Source organism: Mus pahari, chromosome 1, assembly GCF_900095145.1.
Source record: "Mus pahari chromosome 1, PAHARI_EIJ_v1.1, whole genome shotgun sequence".
Lineage (NCBI taxonomy): Eukaryota > Metazoa > Chordata > Mammalia > Rodentia > Muridae > Mus > Mus pahari.
In genome coordinates this window covers 3,002,482-3,026,274 of record NC_034590.1, presented here as the reverse complement: position 1 = coordinate 3,026,274, position 23,793 = coordinate 3,002,482, and the positions used below count along the sequence as shown (strand labels likewise).

At 45.0% G+C, this 23,793-nt stretch overlaps 1 protein-coding gene across 2 annotated transcripts in view; it reads left to right on the top strand.

Moving 5' to 3' along the window:
• Positions 1 to 1,765: 1,765 nt before the first annotated feature.
• LOC115063828 (zinc finger protein 14) overlaps positions 1,766 to 23,793 on the top strand; it is a 42,311-nt gene continuing 20,283 nt past the window's right edge. Inside the window, exons 1-5 of one of the 2 annotated variants that reach the window (XM_029537647.1) lie at positions 1,766 to 1,848; positions 7,399 to 7,484; positions 8,965 to 9,091; positions 12,870 to 12,959; positions 17,831 to 19,193. In XM_029537647.1, coding sequence (XP_029393507.1) covers positions 7,476 to 7,484; positions 8,965 to 9,091; positions 12,870 to 12,959; positions 17,831 to 19,193 — 1,589 coding nt within the window. In that variant the 5' untranslated portion in view covers positions 1,766 to 1,848; positions 7,399 to 7,475. Of the gene's footprint in view, positions 1,849 to 7,398; positions 7,485 to 8,964; positions 9,092 to 12,869; positions 12,960 to 17,830; positions 19,271 to 23,793 lie in introns of those variants that run through there. The other variant, XM_029537613.1, reaches the window with a different exon arrangement.

The window sequence follows — 23,793 nt, the reverse complement described above, 5'->3', positions numbered from 1 at the left end:
AAAAAAAAAAAAAAAAAAAGAGTTAAAGAATTTATCTGGGTGGTGGTGCATGCCTTTAATCCCAGCATTCAGGAGGCAGTTAAGAGCACTGGCTACTCTTTAAAAGGACCAGGGTTCTGTTCCCACTACTTACATGGTGGCTTAGAACCACTTGGAAACTGTTCCAGGGACTCCAATCCTTTCATTAGGCCTGTAGGACACCAGGTTCACAGGTGGTACACATACACGCATATGTGCAGACAAATCACTCAGACACACAAAAGAAATAAAACTTTAAAGAAAATCGCTCTGGTTAGCGCTAGTTGCCACTTTTCCAGACGCCATCCCCATGAAGGGCGTCAAGAACAGCAATGAGGCTGCGCTCATGTGGGCTTTAAGTGATGTACAACCTCCTGCTCCCAGCACTCTTCCCTAAGTATGTTATCCTCCTCATAAACCACCACACAACTAGACTTACTAAGGAAAAAACATCTTCTAACTCTTGGCTGTTCTGGAATTCTCCCTGTAGACCAAGGTGGCCTCGAATTCCCAGAGATCCTGCTGCCTCTGCCTCCCAAGTGCTGGGATTAAAGATGAAAGCACATATTTTTATGTGCTGTTAGGCCCTCATCTGTGGAGTTTGGAGTCTGCCTTTTGCGGGCTTATTGAAAAGCAGATCAGGTCTCTGGAGCAGAGCCCTTTTCCTCTGCAAGCCTTTTCCTGTGGCTCTGAGATTACCTTTCTGTCTGTCTTGCTGTGGAATTCAGTGTGGTTCACAGTTTGAGGGTATAGTTTGGCAGAACAAGAATGGCAAAGGGAGCGTAGTCACATTGAGTCTGCAGTCAGGAAGCAGAACGATGGAATGCCAGTAGTCAGCCGGATTAAAAAAAAAATTCTTTTTTTGTGTGTATGAGTGTTTTGCCTGCATGTATGTGTGCATGCATACATGTATGCACGTGTGTACCCATTGTGTATTTGTGTTTATGTGCATACTGATGATTTTGAGCCACTATGTGGGTGTTAGGAACTCAGAAATCCGCCTGCCTCTGCCTCCCGAGTGCTGGGATTAAAGGAGTGTGCCACCACGCCCTGCCCTTGCCTTTCCTTATTAAAGATTTATTTATTTTATGTATATGAGTACCCCATTGCTGTCTTCAGACACACCAGAAGACTGCACTGGATCCCATTACAGATGGTTGTGAGCCACCATGTGGTTGTTGGGAATTGAACTGGGGACCTGTGGAAGAGCAGTCAGTGCTCTTAACCACTGAGCCACCTCTCCAGCCCCTGGCCTGGGGCTCTTGATTGTATTGACTCAGCCGCCCAAATGGGCCACCACCCTTTCAAAATATGTGACCAAAAGTAGCCCTGGTTAAGAAAGAAAAAAATCTTAAGAACCTGGGAAAAAGCAAACTACATGATAGGAATGTCCTTTAAAATCTTATTCTACCAGCCTGGTCTACAGAGTGAGTTCCAGGACAGCCGGGCTGCACAGGAAACCCTGTCTCAAAAACAAACAAACAAAAAAATCTTATTCTGAGACATTTGCAGTCACCTCCACAACAAACTTACGATTATATCAAATACACAAATCTCCAAACGAAAACCAGGCTTTCCTCAAATACTTAAGTAGAGCTGAGGTCCTGCTCCTCTCCCTGTCCTGGTCCCAAACGGAGCGCGCAATGAGTGCGGCGCATGCGCACTGGGTGCGTGCGGCTGTCCCTCCCAGCAGCCCCCGCGCAGCGCCCTGTGGGCCCTCGCGGGTCTGAAGACGCAGTCAGTGTCACCTCAGCGGCGTGGGGCGGGGCAACTGAGCCGAGCCTGGGTCCCAGTTCCGTGAGCGTAGTGAAGGTGCTGCAGGGAGCTGGGGTAAGGGCGGGGACAGGGAGGCCCCGCGCCCCTCAGACTGGGGCGGCGCCTCGGGTTGCTGCGTGGGGACGACAGTGGCGAGCTGTGCCTGCTGGGCGTGGCAGGGCGTCGGGGTGGCAGGCACGGCGACTGAGTGCGGCCGGGAAGCCACGGCGTGATGGCATTTGTGCGAGTGAATAGCGTGCAGAGCGGTTGTGTGTGCGAGGTTGCCGGGGTCGCGGTGTGTGGGATTCTGGCCCCAGGCTCGGCTGCAGTGTAGCCACATATGTCCCCAAGAGGAGTGGTCCCCAGCCATTCACCTGAGCATCACACAAGACTCCCAGTCAACAAACCAAAGAGCTCCCGGTCTTGAGAGAAGAATGCTAGGTCTGCACGATGGTCCCCGTCCCCCAACACACACCCGCTTGGCTGGGGTTACCCCCAACACACCGCACGTGCCCAGACACAGTCACTCGCTGGACAGGCTGTGTGCCATCCACCTAGGAAGCTATTGTAAACCTGGCCACCTGCCGCCCTGACCTTGCTTAGGTGTCAGGAAAGGACAGCTGAACTCGCTCCCGTGTGTAGTGATGGATGGTAGTGACGGACCGGTTGGGTCGTGGGCTTTAACTAGGCTGGACGAGGCTCCGAGAAAAGGTTGAATGTTAACATTCGCTCCTACTCTAGCCTGCCTTTAAGCGCTCACAAGAAGGGGAGGGATAAATTCTTGTTGTTGCCTGTTTAAAAGGTAAGGTCAGGGCGATCAGTCTTACCTCTTTAATCTGTGAAGTGCACTTTAATTTTTTAGTGGATCAGAACATTTGTTATTTTTTAATGTCTGGTTCTTAGAAACAGTGCCTGACTCCTCTCACCACCCAGCGTCTGTACGTACATCCGTATCCGTTCTTCAGTGCTTTCCAGGACTTAAAAACAAGCCCTCCCTCCAAGGAGATTGAGCTTTATTTTTATAGCTGGATTTTATTTTTAATACTATGTTGTGGAGCTCTTAGAACAGTTGCTGATACTTCATAAATACCAAATGCTTAGTAAACATTGGCCGTTTGTTAGTGTGGTAATTAGAGGCGATTCCTCCACCAAGAGAATGGTGTGTACGGATATGTACTTAATTGTGATGTACATTTATTTTTAAGATTTATTTTTTTAAAAAAATAGGGCTGGAAAAATGGCTCAGCCTTTAAGAGCACTGTTTGCTCTTGCAGAGGTCCTGAGTTCAATTCCCAGCAACCACATGGTGGCTCACAACCATCCGTAATGAGATCTGACGCCCTCTTCTGGTGTGTCTGAAGACAGCAACAGTGTATTCACATACATAAGATAAATAAGTCTTTAAAAAAGAATTCGTGCCGGGCGTGGTGGCGCACGCCTTTAATCCCAGCACTCGGGAGGCAGAGGCAGGCGGATTTCTGAGTTCGAGGCCAGCCTGGTCTAGAGAGTGAGTTCCAGGACAGTCAGGGCTACACAGAGAAACCCTGTCTCGAAAAACCAAAAAAAATTCGTAGCTCGTCAGGATGGCCGAGTGGTCTAAGGCGCCAGACTCAAGGATGCTCACAGCCAGCTATTGGATGGAACACAGGGTCCCCAATGGAGGAGCTAGAGAAAGTACCTACCCAAGGAGCTGAAGGGGGCTGCAACCCTGTAGGTGCAACAACAATATGAACTAACCAGTACCCCCTGAGCTTGTGTCTCTAGCTGCATATGTAGCAGAAGATCACTGGGAAGAGAGGCCCCTTGGTCTTGCAAACTTTATATGACCCAGCACAAGGGAAGGCCTGGGCCAAGTAGTGGGAGTGGGTGGGTAGGGGAGCAGGGGCGGGGGGGGGGGTATAGGGAACTTTCGGGATAGCATTTGAAATGTAAATAAAGAAAATAATAATAAAAAATTTTAAAAAAGAAATACGCTAAAAAAAAAAAAAAAAAACTTTGTCTTTCTAGCCTCTGCTCCCAAAATGACGACTCTGGGACTAATTGTGTAGTGTATTATTAAATGCCTGGGTTCGTTCCCTGACTAGCTTGTAGCTTATTTAACCCATTCAAACTATTCTATGTCTACCAATTGGTTAATTTACCTTTCCTCAGTCTCGACCTGCTTCTTTTTTTTTTTTTTTTTAAGATTTATATATTATATGTAAGTACACTGTAGCTGTCCCCAGACACTCCAGAAGAGGCATCAGATCTTGTTAAGGATGGTTGTGAGCCACCATGTGGTTGCTGGGATTTGAACTCTGCACCTTCGGAAGAGCAGTAGGGTGCTCTTACCCGCTGAGCCATCTCACCAGCCCTCAACCTGCTTCTTCCTGAATGTCTCTCCCAGTGTCTCTCTCAGAGCCTCTCTCTGTGCCACCTTTTATTCTCTCACTATTTCTCAGAATCCTCTCTTCCTCCTAGTGTCCCACCTCTTTTCCTTTCCTTTCTTCCCCTCCCCTTCCCTCCCCTTCCCTCCCCTCTCCTCTCCTCCCCTCCCCTTTCCTCTCCGATTTATTTATTGGGCTGGAGAGATGGCTCAGTGGTTAAGAGCACTGACTGCTTTTCCAGAGGTCCTGAGTTCAATTCCCAGCACCCACATGGTGGCTTATTTCCATCTATAGTGAGATCTGATGCACTCTTCTAACCTGCAGGCATACATTTTGGAGGAACGCTATATACATAAAAAATAAATCTTTAAAAAAAAATATTTAATGTATGGGAGTGCTGTCTACCTATACACCTATGTGCCAGAAGAGGGCATCAGATCCCTTTGCAGATCATGAGCCACCCCCCCTCCTATTTTTATAAAAGATTCTCTGTACATATTTTATTATTTAGCTAGTTATGTGCCCAGAGACTAGAGGCATGGGATGGGACCCTCCTGAAACTGAAGTTAAGGGTGGTTATGAGCCACTTTCAGATAGGTAGGTGCTGGGAATTGAACTGGGATCCTCTAAAAGAGCAATATACACTCGTTTTTGTTTGTTATTTTTTAAAGATTTATTTATTTTATGTGTGTAAGTACAGTTGCTGTGTTCAGACACACCAGAAAAGGGCATCAGATCTTGTTACAGATGCTGGTGAGTCCTCATGTGGTTGCTGGGAATTGAACCCAGGACCTCTGGAAGAGCAGTCAGTGCTCTTAATGGCTGACCCATCTCTCCACCCCCTTGTTTTATTTTTTGATACAGTTTCTCTGTGTAGCTCTGGCTGTCCTGGAATTCACTCTGTAGAGCAGACTGCCCTGATCTATAATTCTATCTCAGAGATCTGCCTGCCTCTGCCTCCCACGTGCTGGGTTAAAGGTGTGCGCCACCACGCCCGGCTTGCAATGTATACTCTTAACCGTTGAACCATTTCTTTAGTCCTCATTCCTGTGTTTTAGTTTTGGTTTGTTTGTTTTTGTTAAGGAATGATGGCCAGGTAAATGGCTCTGTGGGTAGAGGAGCTTGCTGTCCAGTCTGAGGGCTTGACTTTGATCCAGTGACTCCTGAAAGTTTTCCTCCTATTCCCACATGTGTGCCATGGCATCTGTGTAGCCACCCCTACACATCACAATCATATACACAAATAAATACAGATATGTACGAAATGATAGTCCAACTGTTTAGTTACCTGAATTTGTACTTAGCAGTATGAAGCAAACACAGTTCTATCTTGACACTTAAAGATATGTATCAGGAGCTGGAGAGATGACTCCGTGGTTAAGAGCACTGACTGCTCTTCCAGAGGTCCTGAGTTCAATTCCCAGCAATGGTGGCTCACTACCACCTGTAATGAGGTCCCTGTTGATGCTGTATTACTTATTCTCTTGTTTTTTTTACAAGTTTTTTTTTCTGTTATGGACAATGTCTTTCAATGTACCCCCTTGCCTGCTTGCTTTTATGTGTGTGTATGTATGTATGTGTCTGTATCTATGTATATGTATGTATGTAAGTATTTATATGTGTGTGTTTGTGAATGTGTCCATCCCACAGAATGAATGTACAATTTGTGGGAATCATTCTCTTCTCCCATGTGGGCTCTAGGGATGAAAGCCAGGTCATCGTCTTTACCAGCTGAGCCACCCCACCAGCCCTGTCAGCAGACTTTGATGTACATCTTTGATGAGTGTCATAGTTAGGGTTTTACTGCTAGAACAGACACCAAGACCAAGGCAACTATTATTTCTTTCTTCTAGCTCTGGCCCATGTGTGTGTGTGTGTGTGTGTGTGTGTGTGTGTGTGTGTGTTTGGATTGTAAGTACACTGTAGCTGTCTTCAGACACACCAGAAGATGGCATCAGATCTCATTACAGATGGTTGTGAGCCACTATGTGGTTGCTGGGATTTGAACTCAGGACCTTTGGAAGAGCAGTCAATGCTCCTAACTGCTGAGCCATCTCTCCAGGCCCCCAAAGGACAGCATTTAATTGGGGCTGGCTTACAGGTTCAGAGATTCAGTCCATTATCATCAAAGTGGGAACATGGCAGCATCCAGGCAGGCATGGTGCAGGAGGAGCCATTCTGGAATATGTGGAAGTTCTACATTTTCATCTGAAGGCTGCTAGAAGACTGGCTTCCAGGAAGCTAGGAAAAGGATCTTAAAGTTCATGCCCTCAGTGACACACCTACTCCAACAAGGCCACACCTCCAAATAGTGCCATTCCCTGGGCCAAGCATATTCAAACCATCACAATGAGCATATATATAATTATTTTCTTTAGTCTCCAGAGTAGGATTTCTGAGTCATACAGTTTGACTGGATTACATGCTACTTGTGGGTACTTTTAAATTGGATCCATGGCATACTGGCTAGAATGTCCATTTCCTCATAGTCTTGTTAATGTGAGCATTGATACTCTTGAAGTGAGATTTTATATCCTGGTAGTTTGATATCATTTCTGTTTTTCAGTGATTCATGAGTGTGAAAGCTCTGTAATTGGAGCAGGGACTCTGGGGTTCACAAGCTGGAACCAGGCCTCATTGAGAGCTGGCTTTGTCGGGAGATTAAGGATTCCATATATAGCTACGCTACTTCCCAACTCCCAGTGTCAACACGTTGATTTAATTTCTTTTATTGTGGGTTTCCTGATCGGTGGCCTAAATATATTATAGTAAATAGCAACCCTGACGATACAATATAAGATATAAAACATTCATCAAAATTAGGAACATGCTGGGTGGTGGTGGCTCACGCCTTTAATCCCAGCACTTGGGAGGCAGAGGCAGGCGGATTTCTGGGTTCCAGGCCAGCCTGGTCTACAGAGTGAGTTCCGGGAAAGCCAGGGCTATACAGAGAAACCCTGTCTCGAAAAAAAAAACAAAACAAAACAAAACTTAGGAACAGTTGTGCATGTCTGTCATATGTGCAGGTGGAGGCAGGAGGGTCAGGCGGTTTATAAGCCCGCTTGGCTGTGGAGAGACTGGGAGCTTCTCAGTGGTCATACCTGCCAGCCTTGGTTCTTGGGACTTTCTCTCCTTAAGTCTGGTGAACCCAGCTATGCTTTTGAAACTGACAGAGACTGGGCAGGATGACGTGGCTGGAGATAGAGATGTCACTGGGGACTTGTGAGACAAAATCTCATGGCCTCGCTTTCCTCCCCAGCCCTGGCCTCGGTGGACGCTGCTGCTTCCGAGAGATAGACTCCAAGGAAGACTGAGCAGTTGCTGAGTCCCTAAGCCATGGCCCGGGTGAGTTAACCGTTCAGATTCTTTGTCTGGATGCACTGCCATAGCGAGGCTCTCCCCTGACCAGATCCTAACCAAAGACAACCCATTTGCTTTAACCTACCTCCTGCCACGTGGCTGGTTACCTGTGCTTGGGGACCATGTGCCCGTCTCCTCACGTCTTCCTGGGCCGATCTCCCTGTGCCTGGCTCTATCCCAGAATCCTTTGTGCCTCCTGGATGTCCCACCTCTATTTCCTGCCTAAGCCATAGGTGATGCATCCACACAATACACAGGTATTCTCTCTGTATCCTTTCCCTAGCCTCTCACTCTTGACCCTCACCGCAGTGTTCATCACATCTGTCGTAGCAGCTCTCTGCTGCTGTGATAAACACCATGACCCAAGAGCAGCAGAGGGGAGGAAGGGCTTGTTTATCTCATCTTACAGCTTGCAGTCCATTATGGAGGGAAGGCAGGATGGGGACTCAGAGCAGGAACCTGGAGGCAAGGACGGAGGTACAGACCGTAGAGGAGGGCTGCTTGCTGGTTTGCTCCTCTCGGCTTGCTCAGTCACCTTTCTTATACAACAACCCAGGACCTCCTGACCAGGGGTGCATCACCCGCAGTGGGCTGAGTGCTCCCGCATCAATCAAGACAATGTCCTGTAGACTAGACATGCTCAGACTGGTGTGATAGAGGCAGTTTCTTTTCTTTCTTTTTTCTTTTTAAAGATTTTATTTATTTATTACATGTATGTATGTGAGTACACTGTAGCCGTCTTCAGACACACCAGAAGAGGGCATCGGATCCCATTACAGATGGTTGTGAGCCACCATGTGGTTGCTGGGAATTGAACTCAGGACCTCTGGAAGAGCAGCCAGTGCTCTTAACCGCTGAGCCATCTCTCCAGCCCTAGAGACAGTTTCTTAATTGAGGCTCTCCATTCCCAGGTGGCTCTAGCTTGTGTCAGATTGACAGACCAAGCAGCACACAGTCATTGTGCCTCTCACGCTGGAACCAGAGGCAGGTTCAGCTGCATCAGTTTTTTCTTTTCCAGACATGCTGACATATGTAAAGTCTATAGCAACCGAACGTGATGGCTCACAGCCATGATTCCTGTCTGAAACATAGGAGAGAGGATGGATGTTAGAGGAGAGAGGGGGAGAAGAAAAGTAGCAGGACCCTCTTGAGCGTGTTAGAACGTCCTTCAGGACCCAGCCTTCTACCGTGTGACCTCAGCTCAGGCAGTTTTGCTGGCTGCACTGGCCCACTTGTGAGCCATGGTAGTGCATGCTTTTAAATCCAACATTTGGGAGGCAGCAGCAGCTGGAGCCTGTGAGGCCAGTCTGGGCGACATAGTGAATGAGTTCCATGGGACACTTGGTCTCAAAACAAACGGCCCACTGCCCACAGTGCCTCTTTCATATTTCCTCTATAAATTATGCTTTAAAAATGCTTTAAATTCTCTTTTCTGCTTTAGCTGTAACAATGGTTTCTCATCCAGGTGTCAGTGATGTTCAGTGATGTGTCCATAGCCTTCTCGCAGGAGGAGTGGGAGTCCCTGGACTTAGAACAGAGGAATTTGTACAAGGATGTGATGATGGAGAACTACCACAATGTGGCCTCACTAGGTAAGCTTGTATGTCTCTAGCAACTTTGTAGTCTCTGCAACACCCATGCCCTCTGGAAATTTCCAGAACAGCTTTCAAGAAACTATTTGATTTTGCATGTATCTATCTCTCCATCTCTTTATCGTTTATCTCTCTATGTATGTATGTATGTATGTATGTATCTATCTATCTATCTATCTATCTATCTACTGTGATTGTTTGTGGGAGGGCATGCATGTATTGTAGCAAGCATGTGGAGGTCAGAGGACATTTGAAAATTGGTTCTCTTCTTACACTGTATGCATTCTGGAATGAACTCAGGTTGGCAGCAAGTGCCCTTACCCCATGTCACCTCATCTTTATATTGATTCTTTGTGAGTTTGAAATCATGTACCCCAGTCCTGTTCAACTCCCTGTCCCTTCATATCCACCCTTCACCCTTGCAGCCTCTCTCCCAAAATAAAACACACACACACACACACACACACACACACACACACAAAGCAGTAAGTTGTTAATCTGCTCTAAACTCCCCAGTGGGTGCGTGCGCCTCCTTTACACCCACCCAAATGTTTTGGATTCATAATGAAAGACACACATACACAGCCTTATATTTTAAATACCTTAAACAGCTCAATGGCTGGACCACTCCCTAGCTCCATGTGACTAACACACACTCCCCTCCAATATTCCTAGATCTATACTTCATCTTTGCTGCCCTGGACCCTGCTGGGCAGCCCTCCTGGGGCCGCTTTCCCCCTGCTCCTTCATGTTGGCTGTGCCTCCCTCCTGCACCTTTCTGGCATAGTCCATCTCTTCCGCCCTTGTCATGGTGGAATCTTCTCTTCCTCTTTCCTCAGCCCTTTCCCAGGAATCCTACAAGTCCCGCCTCTGTCTCCCTGCCCAGCCCTTGGCTCTGGTAACTTTATTGACAAGTTAAAAACCAATGGGAACAGGCTTCCTTTAGTCCTAAGGGCTGGCTGGACATTGCAAACAGGTTTTTGGGTAACATAATTAGCATGAGAACACAAACCACTACACACACACTAAACCAGAGCATAGAAAACATCTCATTGTGGAAGCTATGGTATGTCACAGTGTGTCCCCAAGGTATATCCCTCTGTCCACACATCTTCACTTGTAAATGATCATTGCAATGAGTCATTGGTCTGGTTTGAGACCTCTGGCACCTGTTACATCATCAGTATTGGATCCTCACTGAGAGAAACTCTTTCAGTTATCCTGTTGCTGCCCTGTGTCATGGAGATCCTGCAGCTTTAGATTAGCAGGATTGGTCCTTTCATGGTCCCAACCATTTGCAGATGATCTACATTTTGGAGTGGGCCAACTAAGAGCCCTGGATTTGAGCCTGGGTAGTAGCTGAGCTGGTCAGCCCACTGGCTCTTCCCTATCCACACCACCAGGGGGAGCTTCACCCCTGGGGTGGAGGGTTAGAGGAGGGAGCTTTACCCCTGCATCCATGCCACCTCACAGCAGATGAGTGGCAGGGCCAGCTGGGAGCTAGATTTTAAATGTGGGTGAATAATAGCCTTATCATATCAAAGAAAACAAATTTCACTTTTTGTTTTGTTTTGTCTTTTGTTTGTTTTTTGAGACAGGGTTTCTCTGTGTAGCCTTGGCTGTCCTGGAACTAGCTCTGTAGACCAGGCTAGTCTTGAACTCACAGAGATCTACTTGGCTCTATGTTCCATGCGCACCACCGTGGCCTGGCTCAGATTTTACTTTTCAAATCTTTATTTATGCACATGGAGAGGGAGCCATGTCTATGCAGTGACATGTGGAGATCAGAGGGTTCTCCCCTTTCACCATGTGGGCCCTGGGTACTGAACTCAGATCATCAGGTTCAATTGAAAAGTGTCTTTACCTGCTCATCCACCCACTAGCCATCACTTGGTTTTTGAACTCTAAATTGCTTTAGATGTTTCATTGTTGGTATATCTATAAGGAAAACAGCTATACCTTGTTTCTTAGTTTGTCTCTATCAGAAGAATGTATATAGTTTATATAGTGTTAAGTGAAGTCACCAGGATTTATTTACAGGGTAACCTTGTCCCTTATCTTTGAACCATCAGTTTTACAAACTTTTATGGCTGAAGTTTGAAAATATAAGAAATAGAAGTGAGTGAGGCTGGGATCATGGTTCAGTTGGAAAAGTGTTTGCCATCAAGCATGAGTGCCTGTGTTGGGATGCTCAGGACCCATGTGCAAAGACGTTGGTGGTCTCACTCTTCTGTAACCCAGGTCTTGGGTCAGGACACCATGCTTATTGGCCAGTCAGCCTAGCCATTCCAGTGACCTTAAAGTTTAATGAAGGTCCTTATTTCAGGAAATAAGTTGGAAGGCCAAAGAAATAGCTCAGTGGTTAGGAGTAGTAGAAACATCAGCCCAGCAACCTGAATTCAGTTCCTGGACCTTATATAGCAAAACTGGATGCAGTGGCATGAATCTATGTCCCTCTCATGGCGAGATGGGAGACGGAGACAGGAGAATCACCCCGTAGCCTGTCAACCCACCTGGATCACAGCACAGCAGAAACAAGAGAGACCCTGCCTTGTCCAGGTGAAAGGAGAGACGCAGCTCCTGGAAGTTCTCCTCTGAACACACACACACACACACACACACACACGCACACACACATATACAAACACATATAAATAATGAAAATAAGAGAGAGCAATTAAAGAAAGGCAACTGATGTCAATCTCTGGTCTCCACATGCACATGCACAAACATGCACACACACCTACACATATGCACACATCCATACCAACCAGTGCATATACCATAGCAGACACAACAGAATAGATATACAAACACCTACACAAAGGAAAGAAAATCAGTAAATGTCTCTTAAGAAACTAATTGTTTTCCTCTCGGTAAAGTAATAATATTAATATCTAATGGAATACACATAGTTCACTTAGGTAGCGCTTAGGTATACATATATTTTAATATAATTACAATGATTCCATGAAAATTATGATGATGATTATAATGATTATTATTGAAACAGCATCTCTGTATGTCTGGCTGACCTCAAATTCAACTTTAACATCTTCCTTCCTTAGACCCCCAAGTGCTGGAATTGCAGTCATGACCCACCACACCCAACTACAATAAACAATTTTTAATGATTTTTAAATTTTTTATTTGTTTGTTTGTTTTTGTTCTTGTTTTTTGTTTGTTTGTTTGTTTTTCGAGACAGGGTTTCTCTGTATAGCCCTGGCTGTCCTGGAACTCACTTTGTAGACCAGGCTGGCCTCGAACTCAGAAATCCACCTGCCTCTGCCTCCAGAGTGCTGGGATTAAAGGTGTGTGCCACCACACCTGGCTGATTTTTTTATTTTTCAATACCTGTCTGTGTGTTTTGGTGTGTGTGTGTGACTGCAGTACCCGAGGAAGCCAGAAGAGGGCGGCAGACTCCCCTGGGGTGAGAGGCACAGGCTGATAAGAGTTGTGGGATTTGGGAACTGAACTTAGGTCCTCCACAAGAGCATGTGCTCTTATCCACAGAGCCGCCTCTCCAGCCCCATAGGAGGCACTCTTACCATTGCTATTTTACATATAGAGAAGCTGAAGCATAGGAGTAGCTTGCCCACTGCCACACTGGCGTTCTTTAACATCCATAATGGGATGTCCCTAAACTACCTTCTTTAAGGACTTCATCGATTTTCAGGCTAACCTATACTTTGTAGCACATTTCACTAAAATGAGCCAAAGACAATGTGACTTAACTTTGACTTCTCTCATGACCTCGTGTTTCTTTTCTTCTAATCAGGATGCTTCATTTCTAAGCCAGATGTGATTTCCTTACTGGAGCAAGGGAAAGAGCCCTGGAAGGTTGTGAGGCAAGGAAGACGATGTCCAGGTAAGAACTGTTTGTCAGGCTTGGGGAATCATTGAGGCGGCCCTTCTGATAGGCACTGTCAGCACAGTTGTTCCACATAACCGGAAAGCGGAATGGCAGGTGGTAAGAGAGCTGTGGGGACGAGCCAGCAAAGGGAGAGCAGAGTGCTGGGACCTCAGACAGCTTTGCCAGGTTTGTGAATTTACCCCCATCCGTGGTACTGAGACGGAACCTGGTCTCTTGCTCTAGGCAAGTGTTCCACTGCCCTGCTAGTCATCAGCCCAGGGAGGCTTTTAAGGTCACAGCCAGGGAAGCATTCTGTCTTCACCTTTCCTCACAACATTTAACTTTTTAAAGGAGTTATTTATTTTTTAAATGGATATGTGTGTGTTTCACCTGCATGTATGTATGTGCATCACATGTATGCCTGGTGCCTGCAGGAGTCAGAAGAGAGTGTTCCATTCTGTCTTACTTTTCTATGTCTGTATAGACACGTGGCCCAGGCAACATATAGAAGAGATGATTGGCACTTAACAGTTTCAAAGGGTGAATGCATGATCACTGTGGCTGGGATCAGAGCAGCATATAGGTTTGTTGGGGTAATGGAGCGGTGGGGCCATATTTTTTATGTTATTTTCTCAGTGAAGTAAGACCATAAGGATAATGCTCTATGCAAACATTATAATCCCATTCTGAGAACCCAAAACCTGAGATAGTCCAAAAGGGCCTGGCACTAATAAAACCTCACCCACAACTACTACACTCTGAAATTCATTTTTTTAGTCACTTCCTGAAGAAACGTATAATAAATATTATAATAGGCTCAGTATCCCTTATTTGGAATGCTTGGGAGAAAATGTGTTTCAGATTTCAGACTGATTATTGTCTTACCTGCATGTTTGTCTGTGTGTCATGTGTGTGTCTGGTGCCCAAGGCAGCCAGAAGACGACATTGTATCTCCTGGAAATAGACATATAAAGTGGTTGTGAGCCATCATGTGAGTGCTAGGAGTGGACCCTGGTCCTCTCTAAAAACAGCATGCTCTTCACTGCTGAGCCATCTCTAGCCCTATATGCCATTTTACACATGGACTGATAAGAAAAAGGAAAGGGGCGTTAGGTGGCGGCTGTAAGCCCTGGGGAAACGAGTGAAAAGTAAAGGTTGTTTTAGGAAGAGCTGTGTGGGGTTACCTCAGTGATGGTGCTGGCTGTTCACGATCAGAGAAACTCCTTGGGAGGCTTGGGCTGGAGAGGTGGCTTAGCAGTTGAGAACACTGGCTGCTCTTGAGGGGACTGGGGTTCAATCTCCAGCACCACATGGCAGCTCTCAATGGACCATAACTCAATCCCAGGGCATCTGACACCCCTACACAGACATGCATGCAGTCAAAACACCAATGCATATGACATAAAAGTACATAAATCTTTAAAAAAAAAAAAAACAACCCACTGCTCAAGAGATTCATGGTGACCTTCACCTCTGAGGTGTCTGTTTAGTGAGCTAGGGAGGCTCCAGGAAGGCCTGCCTTTTGTCTGTTGATCATAGTACCTCCAGGTTAAAATAATGCATGTGCCAAGGCAGCATGTTCAGGGGCAGTGTGTTCTCTGACAGCCACCTTTATTAAGTCATGTCATGAACCAGGTTCTTAGTTCTTAATTTTCAGCTAAATTTAGACTCTCTCTGAAGCTTTTGTAAGTGTTTTTCTTGGAGTATAAAAAATCTAATCACATTCTTCATTTGCTCTATGGAAACTGATCAATTTTAGGTAGGAGTGGTGGTGCAAGCCTGTGATCTGACTTAGCAGGTCGAGGCAGGAGAATCAGGAGTTCAGTGCCACCCACTGCTCCATGAAACCCTGTCTCAAAAAGCCAAGCCAAACAGCCAAACAAGAATTGTTCTGTTAGGTGTCACATCTCCTTGGTGGTCAGCTGTTCTGTTAGGTGTCACATCTCCTTGGTGGTCAACTGTATTTTTCTGGAAAAATAGCTATTGTAGCAAGGTTTTAAAATCCATTGCCAGCCATCTCTGTTCTAATAATGTTCACTTTGCAGTTTCCTTTAGTTTTGTATGTCTTGAGACAGTCTCCTGTCATTTGTTATTTCTGTGTTTGTTCTTGAGTTGTTGTTTTGGTTTGGTTTTTGTACTGTGTGTGGAACCTCAGGCTAACCTACAGAGCTGTATGTTTCTTTATACACGGTGTTTTGAGACAAGGCCTTGCTGAAGTGCCCCGCCTGGAATTAACTAAGTTTGCCATACTCTTGTCTCAGCCTCTGGAGTGCTGAGATCTGGGGACCCTTACCCACCACTGTAAGTTTCTTTTTAACCTTTTCATTTTCTAAAAAAACAAGGATACTATTTTAAATCTTTTTTCCTATTGACTTAAAAGTTATCTAATTTATATATTTTAATTTTTAAATGAACTTGCTGTTTTCATTATTTCTAATTTTAGTAGACAATTCCCATAAAATTTCAACTTTTTACACAGACCCACACGGTAATAATTGAACTCCTCATCCTCTTTGACATGGGTCATTGAGCACAGGCTATTGCTCTGACTCCCCCTCTTGGTTCACTGTCCTCTGGTCTGCAGGTACTGCAGCCTTGTCAGCCAGCCCTCCCCAGTCAGATATGTGGGAGAGCTTTTGCTGACATTACCTAGTTACAGTCTCAGAAAATTCAGAAAAGGTCTCTCTCATGAAGGAAGGGAATGGAGAAGAGCAGGGCAAGGGGAGGAAGGGACATCTGAACATAATGGACACTGGAGGGAACCTAGCTGAAACAACAACATAAGAAACCTCAAGTACCACAGGGAAAGAGGAAAGAATGAGCAGAAGGCAGATGCAAAGGAGAGGAGGCATGAGTGAGCTCCCTGTCCCACGGGTTCATATAATTGCACAAGCTTGGATTCATGAAGAGAATATTTAACCACCGATAGTAAACCATGAGAAATAGGGGCAGAGCAGTGTATTCAGACCAAGTATGGAATGATGATAAATAAATGAGTCAAACTCTATTATGCTGTGAACTTACTGTTTAGCATGGACCAAATAAAGATTGCATCTGACTTTAAGGAGCCTTTCAGGTAACAGAAACTGCAGCTCGAATAGCTCAGTGTTAGCTGTGTAAGACCTGTGTCTACCTTAGCACTTTTCATAAAATTACAAGAGAAAAGGAAAACCAGTGATAACTGTGGAAGTGTAAGATTATTAATAACGGAGAGGTGGGATGGGAGAGAAGGCTCAGCGGTGAGGCGCTTGCTGTGTGAGCAAGGGAACCTGAGGTAGAAGAGTCTCAGCGTCTATTTAAAAGTCAGTGTGTTTGCTGTCTCAGTGCTGGTTCCCTGGGGCTTGCTGGCCAGCCAGTTTAGGTGAACTGGTAAGTTCCAGATTCAGACAAATAAGGTGTAAGGCAGGGCTCCATGGTTAGACTGTTGCTGTTGTAGAGCACCCAGGTTCAGTTTCCAAAACCCACATTATGGATCACAAACATCTGTAGATCCCTTGCCAGGGTATCCAACACCCTCCTCTGACTCTGCATGTTCAAAGTGCCCATAAATACTTGTAGGCAAAATGCATTCATATAAAGTAAATAAATAAGTCTGTTCTGCAGGAGTAGCGAGTGCTCTTAACCACTGAACCATCCCCAGCCCCCCAAGTGAGAATCTGGTTTGGGGAGATGGCTCAGTGATTAAAGTGCTTGCTTCACAAATGTATTTGGTTCCCCAGATGCCATGTAAACAACAGGCAGGTGTGTCGATCCTCCACTAATTCCAGCCTTGGAAGGCGGAGACAGGATTGCCTAGAGCAAGTTGGCAGGCAAAGACTATCCATATTGGTGAACTCTGGATTTGTTTGAAAGAGCCGGTCTTGAGGAGTAAGATGAATGATCGATTGAGGGTGATTCCTGACATCAACCTCAGACCTCTACATTCCCCCCAGCAGTGTGTGTCCACACACATGCAAAATATGTAATACACACAAGTACACATCACACAAACAGAACACGAAAAACGGAGATGAAAATTACAGTCTTATCCAGGTGGTTTGGGTGGTATTTAAACAGTATTTGGGTTTTCATTGTTGTTGTTTGTTTGTTTTTGTTTGAGACAAGGTCTCACTGTGTAGCTCTGGATGTCCTAGAACTCCCTGTGTAAACCAGTCTGGTCTCAAACTCACATAGATCCACCTCCTTCTGCCTCCCAAATGTTGTGATTAGAGACATGTGCCACCACACCCAGCTTTAAATCGTGTTTGTAATAAGCTCCACAGTGGGGCTGGAGAGGTGGCTCAGTGGTTAAGAGCTTTGACTGCTCTTCCAGAGGTCCTGAGTTCAATTCCCAGCAACCACATGGTGGCTCACGGCCATCTGTAGTGAGATCAGATGTCCTCTTCTGGTGTGTCTGAAGACAGCTACATACTCATATTAAATAAATAAGTCTTTGGGGGAAAAAAAGCTCTGTAGTACTTTTGATCCATGCCTCAGTCCCCGAACCCGTGGCTAAAACATTTGCTTAATTACTGCTCTCTCTCTCTCTCTCTCTCTCTCTCTCTCTCTCTCTCTCTCTCTCTCTCTCTTTTGGTTTTTTGAGACAGGGTCTCTCTGTATAGTCCTGGCTGTCCTGAAACTCACTTTGTAGACCAGGCTGGCCTTGAACTCAGAAATCTGCCTGCCTCTGCCTCAGTGCTGGGATCAAAGACGTGTGCCACCACGCCCGGCTCTGCTCTCTTATATGAGCTCTCATTTACCTCATATTCTCTTTTGCTCCCTAGATTATTTGAGACTATTTTGAGTTTGGTTGGCCATTACCTTCATTGTCTTCTATTTTTAATATAGAAAGTTTACTTCTTTAGAAAAAGAAAATGGCATGTGTTTTCTTTCTTGCTTTCTTTCAGATTCAGAAACTAAGGATGAGACCAAGCAGGTGTTCTCAGAAAATGGTGTTTATGAAATGAATTTATCCCAGTGGAAGATAATGGAAAGAATTGGGAACAGTGGCCTAAAAAGCCTCCTTTTAAAAAATGAATGGGAGTCGAGAAGAAAACAGGAAAGACAAGAGGGCTCTCAGGAGGGATATCTCAGTCAAGTGAAGCGCACACCTGAAAGAGTGTCCTCTTATGAGAAGCGCGTATCAACTACACGTCAGAGGATCCATTTTGTGGAGAAACCCTATGAGTGTGATGAATGTGGGAAGGCCTTTAGAGTCCGCCAGCAGCTCACTTTCCACCACAGAATTCACACAGGCGAGAAGCCCTATGAGTGTAAGGAGTGTGGAATGGCCTTCAGGCAGACCGCACACCTTACCAGGCACCAGAGACTTCACTCTGGTGAAAAACTGTACGAATGTAAGGAGTGTGGGCAAGCTTTCATATATGGCCCAGAGCTCAGAGCACATCAGAAGCTTCACACCGGCGAGAAGCCCTACGCATGTGAAGACTGTGGGAAAGCCTTCAGGGTGCGGGGACAACTTACTCTCCATCAGAGGATCCATACTGGGGAGAAGCCCTATGTGTGTCAGGAGTGTGGGAAGGCCTTCAGGCAGTATGCACACCTCACTCGCCATCAGAAGCTTAATGTTGCCGACAGACTGTACGAGTGTAAAGAGTGCGGGAAAGACTTTTTGTGTGGCTCTGGTCTTAGAGTACATCTCAAACTTCACACTGGTGAGAAACCCTATGAGTGCAAGGACTGTGGGAAGGCGTTTCGAGTTCGACAGCAGTTAACACTCCATCAGAGGATTCATACTGGGGAGAAGCCCTATGAGTGCACTGAATGTGGGAAGACCTTTAGTCGGGGATACCATCTTATTCTCCATCACAGAATCCATACTGGAGAAAAGCCTTATGAATGCAAGGAGTGCTGGAAGGCGTTCAGTCGCTACTCACAGCTTATTTCGCATCAGAGTATCCATATTGGGGTTAAACCCTATGACTGTAAGGAATGTGGGAAGGCCTTCAGACTCCTCTCTCAGCTCTCACAGCATCAGAGCATTCATGCTGGGGAGAAGCCCTACACTTGTAAGGAATGCGGGAAGTCTTTCAGATTGCGTCAGAAACTTACTCTACACCAGAGCATTCATACTGGTGAAAAGCCCTTCGAGTGCAAAGAATGTAGGAAGGCCTTTCGACTTAATTCTTCTCTTATCCAACATCTGAGAATCCATTCTGGTGAGAAACCCTATGAGTGTAAGGAGTGTAAGAAGGCCTTTAGACAACACTCTCACCTCACCCATCATCTGAAGGTTCATACTGTCCAAGTGTGACAAAGTCTTAGCCGTCTCCTAGAACATTCTGTGAATGTTACAGCTAATCTCGCTTGTCCATACATGTAACTGACCTGGCATAAGAGGTTTTATATCATTAAAAGAATATATTAATGTAATGTGTTCCACTGTGTCCCAGTCTGTTCCCCACTATAATGCTTCCATATGCTTATTCTGCAGCCCTGCATGTGAACAAATGAGGGGGAAATGACACCTCTGCTTCTTACTTCAGTTATATTAAAACACTCAGGCGCTCTGCTCTGTAGTTTTCCTCGTTTGTGAAATGGTGATCTAAGACTGGTAAGAAATGGCTGCAAGTTCTTCTAAACTCCATCAAGTCCTGCAGCCCGCATCCTTTTCTTGGATGCCAGATGCCGTGTTACCCAGGGGAGCATAGTAAAGCGTGTCAGTAGCCCTGTCGGACCCAGGCTTTACTGTCAGGGTGGCCTCATCTCGGAATATCCTCTCAAGTCTTGAACTGTCATATTGGAAAATCTGGCTGAAGAGACCATGTGGAGGGGCCCTGAGACTGCACACACAGGCAGAGGCCTTTGCTGAAACCCACTTCTGCCTGTGCTCACGTGAGACTAGCACTGGATTGGAATAGTTTTGGATCTTCCAGAACAGCCACCAACCGAATGCCACTGAGTGTCTTCAGCTGACACCATACAGAACGGAGGAATCATCTGGCTGTGTAATCATAAAATAATATGTGCTCATTATTGGAAGACACTGAATCTATGATCGTGACTACTACTATTACTCTTGAGAATTCCTATGAATGATTCCTGGTGTGATGAATCTAGAAATGCCTTCCAACACTTCTCTCTCCTTGAACTTTAGCTATCTGAATCTTGTTTAAAGTGTTTGCTTTTGTTGTTTTATGCAGTCTCAGTATGTAACCCACACTAGGCTGAGACTTACTGTTTAGCTCAGACCTTGAACTGCAAGTCCTCCTACATCAGTCTCCAGAACACTGGAGTTCTAGGTTTGCCTCATCACTTCTGTGTGTGTGTGTGTGTGTGTGTGTGTGTGTGTGTGTGTGTGTGTATTGTGCTGTGGTGGTGCAATATTAAGGATTGAACCCAGGGCCTTTCAGTGAATATCCCCCTAGTCCACTCATTAGAATAATCAGAGTGTGAAATTCTTTGCAATTTGCTAGTAATAAAACAATCTATATTCTGCAGTCCCAGTCAACACTTAGTAAAGACAATATAAAAAGAAACTAATTAACTGACAGTAATTCCTATTTTTTAAATCACTGTATTATAGTACTTTTAACGTACCAAGTTACCCTATGTTAGCTAATGGGGTCTCCTAGTGCCTACTCATTTGTCCTTTTATCTGACCACCATAGCCACTGAAGAGCTTTTTTCTTTGCCTTTTTTTCTTCCTTTTCTCAAATGAATTGATCTGCTACAAAGCATAATAGGACATTTTTGATAAATGAAGAATGGAATATTTATCTTCTTATTTCATAACAACCAAACATCAATGACAAACTTCTTGTTAGAAAATTCTAAGGCTCAGGGCATCATGGCACACGCCTATATCCCAGCAGCACTCGGGAGCCAGAGGCAGGAGGATCTCTGAGTTCGAGGCCAGCCTGGTCTACAGAGCTCCAGGGCTACACTGGGAAACGCTGTCTTGAAACATCCAAAAAGAAAAAAAAGAAAATTCTCGCTGCAAGTGATAGAATTTGAAGTTATATGTGTAGATAGATAGATAGATAGATATAGATATATTTATCTATTATATGTAAATACACTGTAGCCGTCTTCAGACACACCAGAAGAGGACATCTGATCTCATTACGGTGGTTGTGAGTCACCATGTGGTTGCTGGAATTTGAACTCAGGACCTCTGGAAGTGCAGTCAGTGCTCTTAACTGCTGAGCCGTCTCTCCAGCCCCATGAAGTCTTATATGTCTTATTGGCAGAAGGGAGTTAACACAGAAGGTGTTACCCTCTGTCCTGGTTTGGTTTTCCTCTTCTCCCATCCAAGACCTACCTCACACTTATCTATGCAGCTGAGGGTGTTCTCGAACAGGTCTTACCCTCTCGCCTGTACGTGGCCAAGGGCTGGGGTTCCAGCTGCGCACTGTCACACAGGCTTATTTGTTCAGGCGTCTAAAAGTGTGTTGTATAGAGGGTTACTCCTTACTTCATGGCACATAAAGAAGATGCTGGTGCCGAACAACCACAGATGCTGATTATTAAAAGAAGAGGAGAAAACGTTTCACTTTACCTAAATCAGTATGTGTCCAGCTGCACCACAGAACTTCCTTTTCATTCCCTATTACAGAGAAGGCACGGCTTTGCAGGCCAGGCTGTAACTGAAGCTCGAGTGTGGGAATCCCAGCATGGTGGCAGGTGTTTGTTACTGTATGACAAAGAAAGCAATTGTCATGTGCAAACAGCTGCTTGCTCCTTTAGAACTATAATTATTTTTAGGGGGCGCAGGACAGTTCAGCAGTAAAGGGCTAGCAAGTGTCTGTAAGGCCCTGGGCCCCACCCCAGTTCTGCAGACACAACCCCAAACAACCCAAAAATGTGATTTTTCAATCAAAAAATTTACTTGCCCTTTCTATATGTACATCTATTTAGACCTGTATAGTTTCATTTTCCATTGTGTGTATGTGGTGTGCATGTATGTGTATACATGTTTTGTATGTGTGAGAATTTCTATGCATGTGGAAGCCTGAGGTTGATATTGGGGAATCATCTTTAGTGGCCCTTCCACCTTATTTAATGAGTCAAGGTGCCTCAGTCAAACCCAGGGCTCACGAGTGTGACTGTTCTAGCGTGCCAGCTTGCTCTAGGTGTCCTCTGTCTCAGCCTCTGAAACCTGAAATTATGGGTGGGCCCACCATGCCCACCCAGCCTCTGTGTAGGTTCTAGGGATCTAAATTCCAGTTCTCAAGCCTGTGTGGCAAGTACTTAACCACTGAGCCATCTCCACAACACTAAACCGCTTATTGTATATACTCACTGTCTGAAAAACGCCTTATTAAATATCAGTATGTTTCTTGCTCTGTATACTAAGTTTTCTAAAGTGTTTAACAAAAAGCAAGATTATTTTTATCAGTTTATATTCTTTTTCAGTATCTTCAACCAGTAAAATTTCTCCTTTTATCCTCATTTTTGGAATGTATGTGGTGGTTGTGGTGTTTTGAGACAGGGTCATATATAGCTCAGGCTGGCCTTGCGTGCCTGACAACCTTACCTCTACTTCCCAAATACTGAGATTTTAGGCTTGTACACCTGTGCTGGACCTAACATGTATTCAGATATTTTCCTGATTAATAGTGAGTTGAATGTCTTTACATATCTACTTTATGACCAGACAGGATAACTTGCTAGTTCATGTGTTGCCCATGTTTCTCTTTATCTCATTCTGTTTTTGAGGTAGGGACTCACTATAGCTAAGATTGGAAATCTTCTTGCATCAGCTCTCAGGTACTGGAATTACAGGTGTGAGCTACTGTTGCAAGCTCCGTGTTCCTTTATAAAAGAAATTCATAAGGCCAAGCATAGTGGCTCACGATTTTAATCCCAGCACTTGAGGGACAGAGGCAGGTAGATCTCTGAGTTTGAAGCTAGGGTGGACTACAGAGAAAGTTTCAGGGCAACCAGGGCTACGCAGAGAAATCCTGTCTCAAAAATTTAACTTAAAAAAGGAAAGAAATCTATACCAGATATGTAATATTCTTTTTAAAAAATGATTTTTATTTTATATGTGTGAATATTTGACTACATACATATGTGTACTTCTTCTGTAGAGGGCAGAAGAAGGCTTTAGATTCTCTGCAACTGAAATTACAGACAGTGGTGAACCACCATATGTGTTGTGTCTGTAAGAGCGTAAGGGTTCTCAATCACTAAGCCATCTCTCCAGTCTCAGAACTGTCATGTTCCTAAAACTAAAGTCTGAACGCTGAGAATGTTGACGGATGCCTGTAATGCCAACACTCTGGAAAGAAGCAAGAGGATATCCTGGCTGATACACCCTGACCCCACTATCCCAAACTCTGCAGCCCAGGCCTGGGCTTCCCTTCTCCCAGCTTTTCTGATTCCTATATAACCCAGTCATTTTGGGCACAAGGTCCTTTTGCTACCTCTTGGCTTCTAGCTTGTCCCACTCCCCACCCCTCTCCTCACATGTCCCCGTTTAGTCTGGCAGTCATGTCCACTCTGGTTACTTCAGATGCCTCTGCCTCTGCTCTCCCTTAGATCTCAATCCCTTGGGAGCAGTCATGTCCTTTTATTTCTATTTTTTCCATTCATCTTGAATTTGCAGTCTGCATGCCTCAGTCTCCTGAAGACTGGATGAGGCCTGGCCCAAATACTAGAAAACGTTAGAGCAGTGGTTCTCAACCTCCCTAAAGCTAGGACCCAGTTCCTACAGTTCCTCATGTTGTGGTGATCTACAAACTATACAATTATTTTTGGTGCTACTTTATAACTGTAATTTTGCTACTGTTAGGAATCCTAATGTAATTACCTGTGTTTTCTTTCTTTCTTTCTTTCTTTCTTTCTTTCTTTCTTTCTTTCTTTCTTTCTTTCTTTCTTTCTTTCTTTCTTTTTTTTTTTTTTT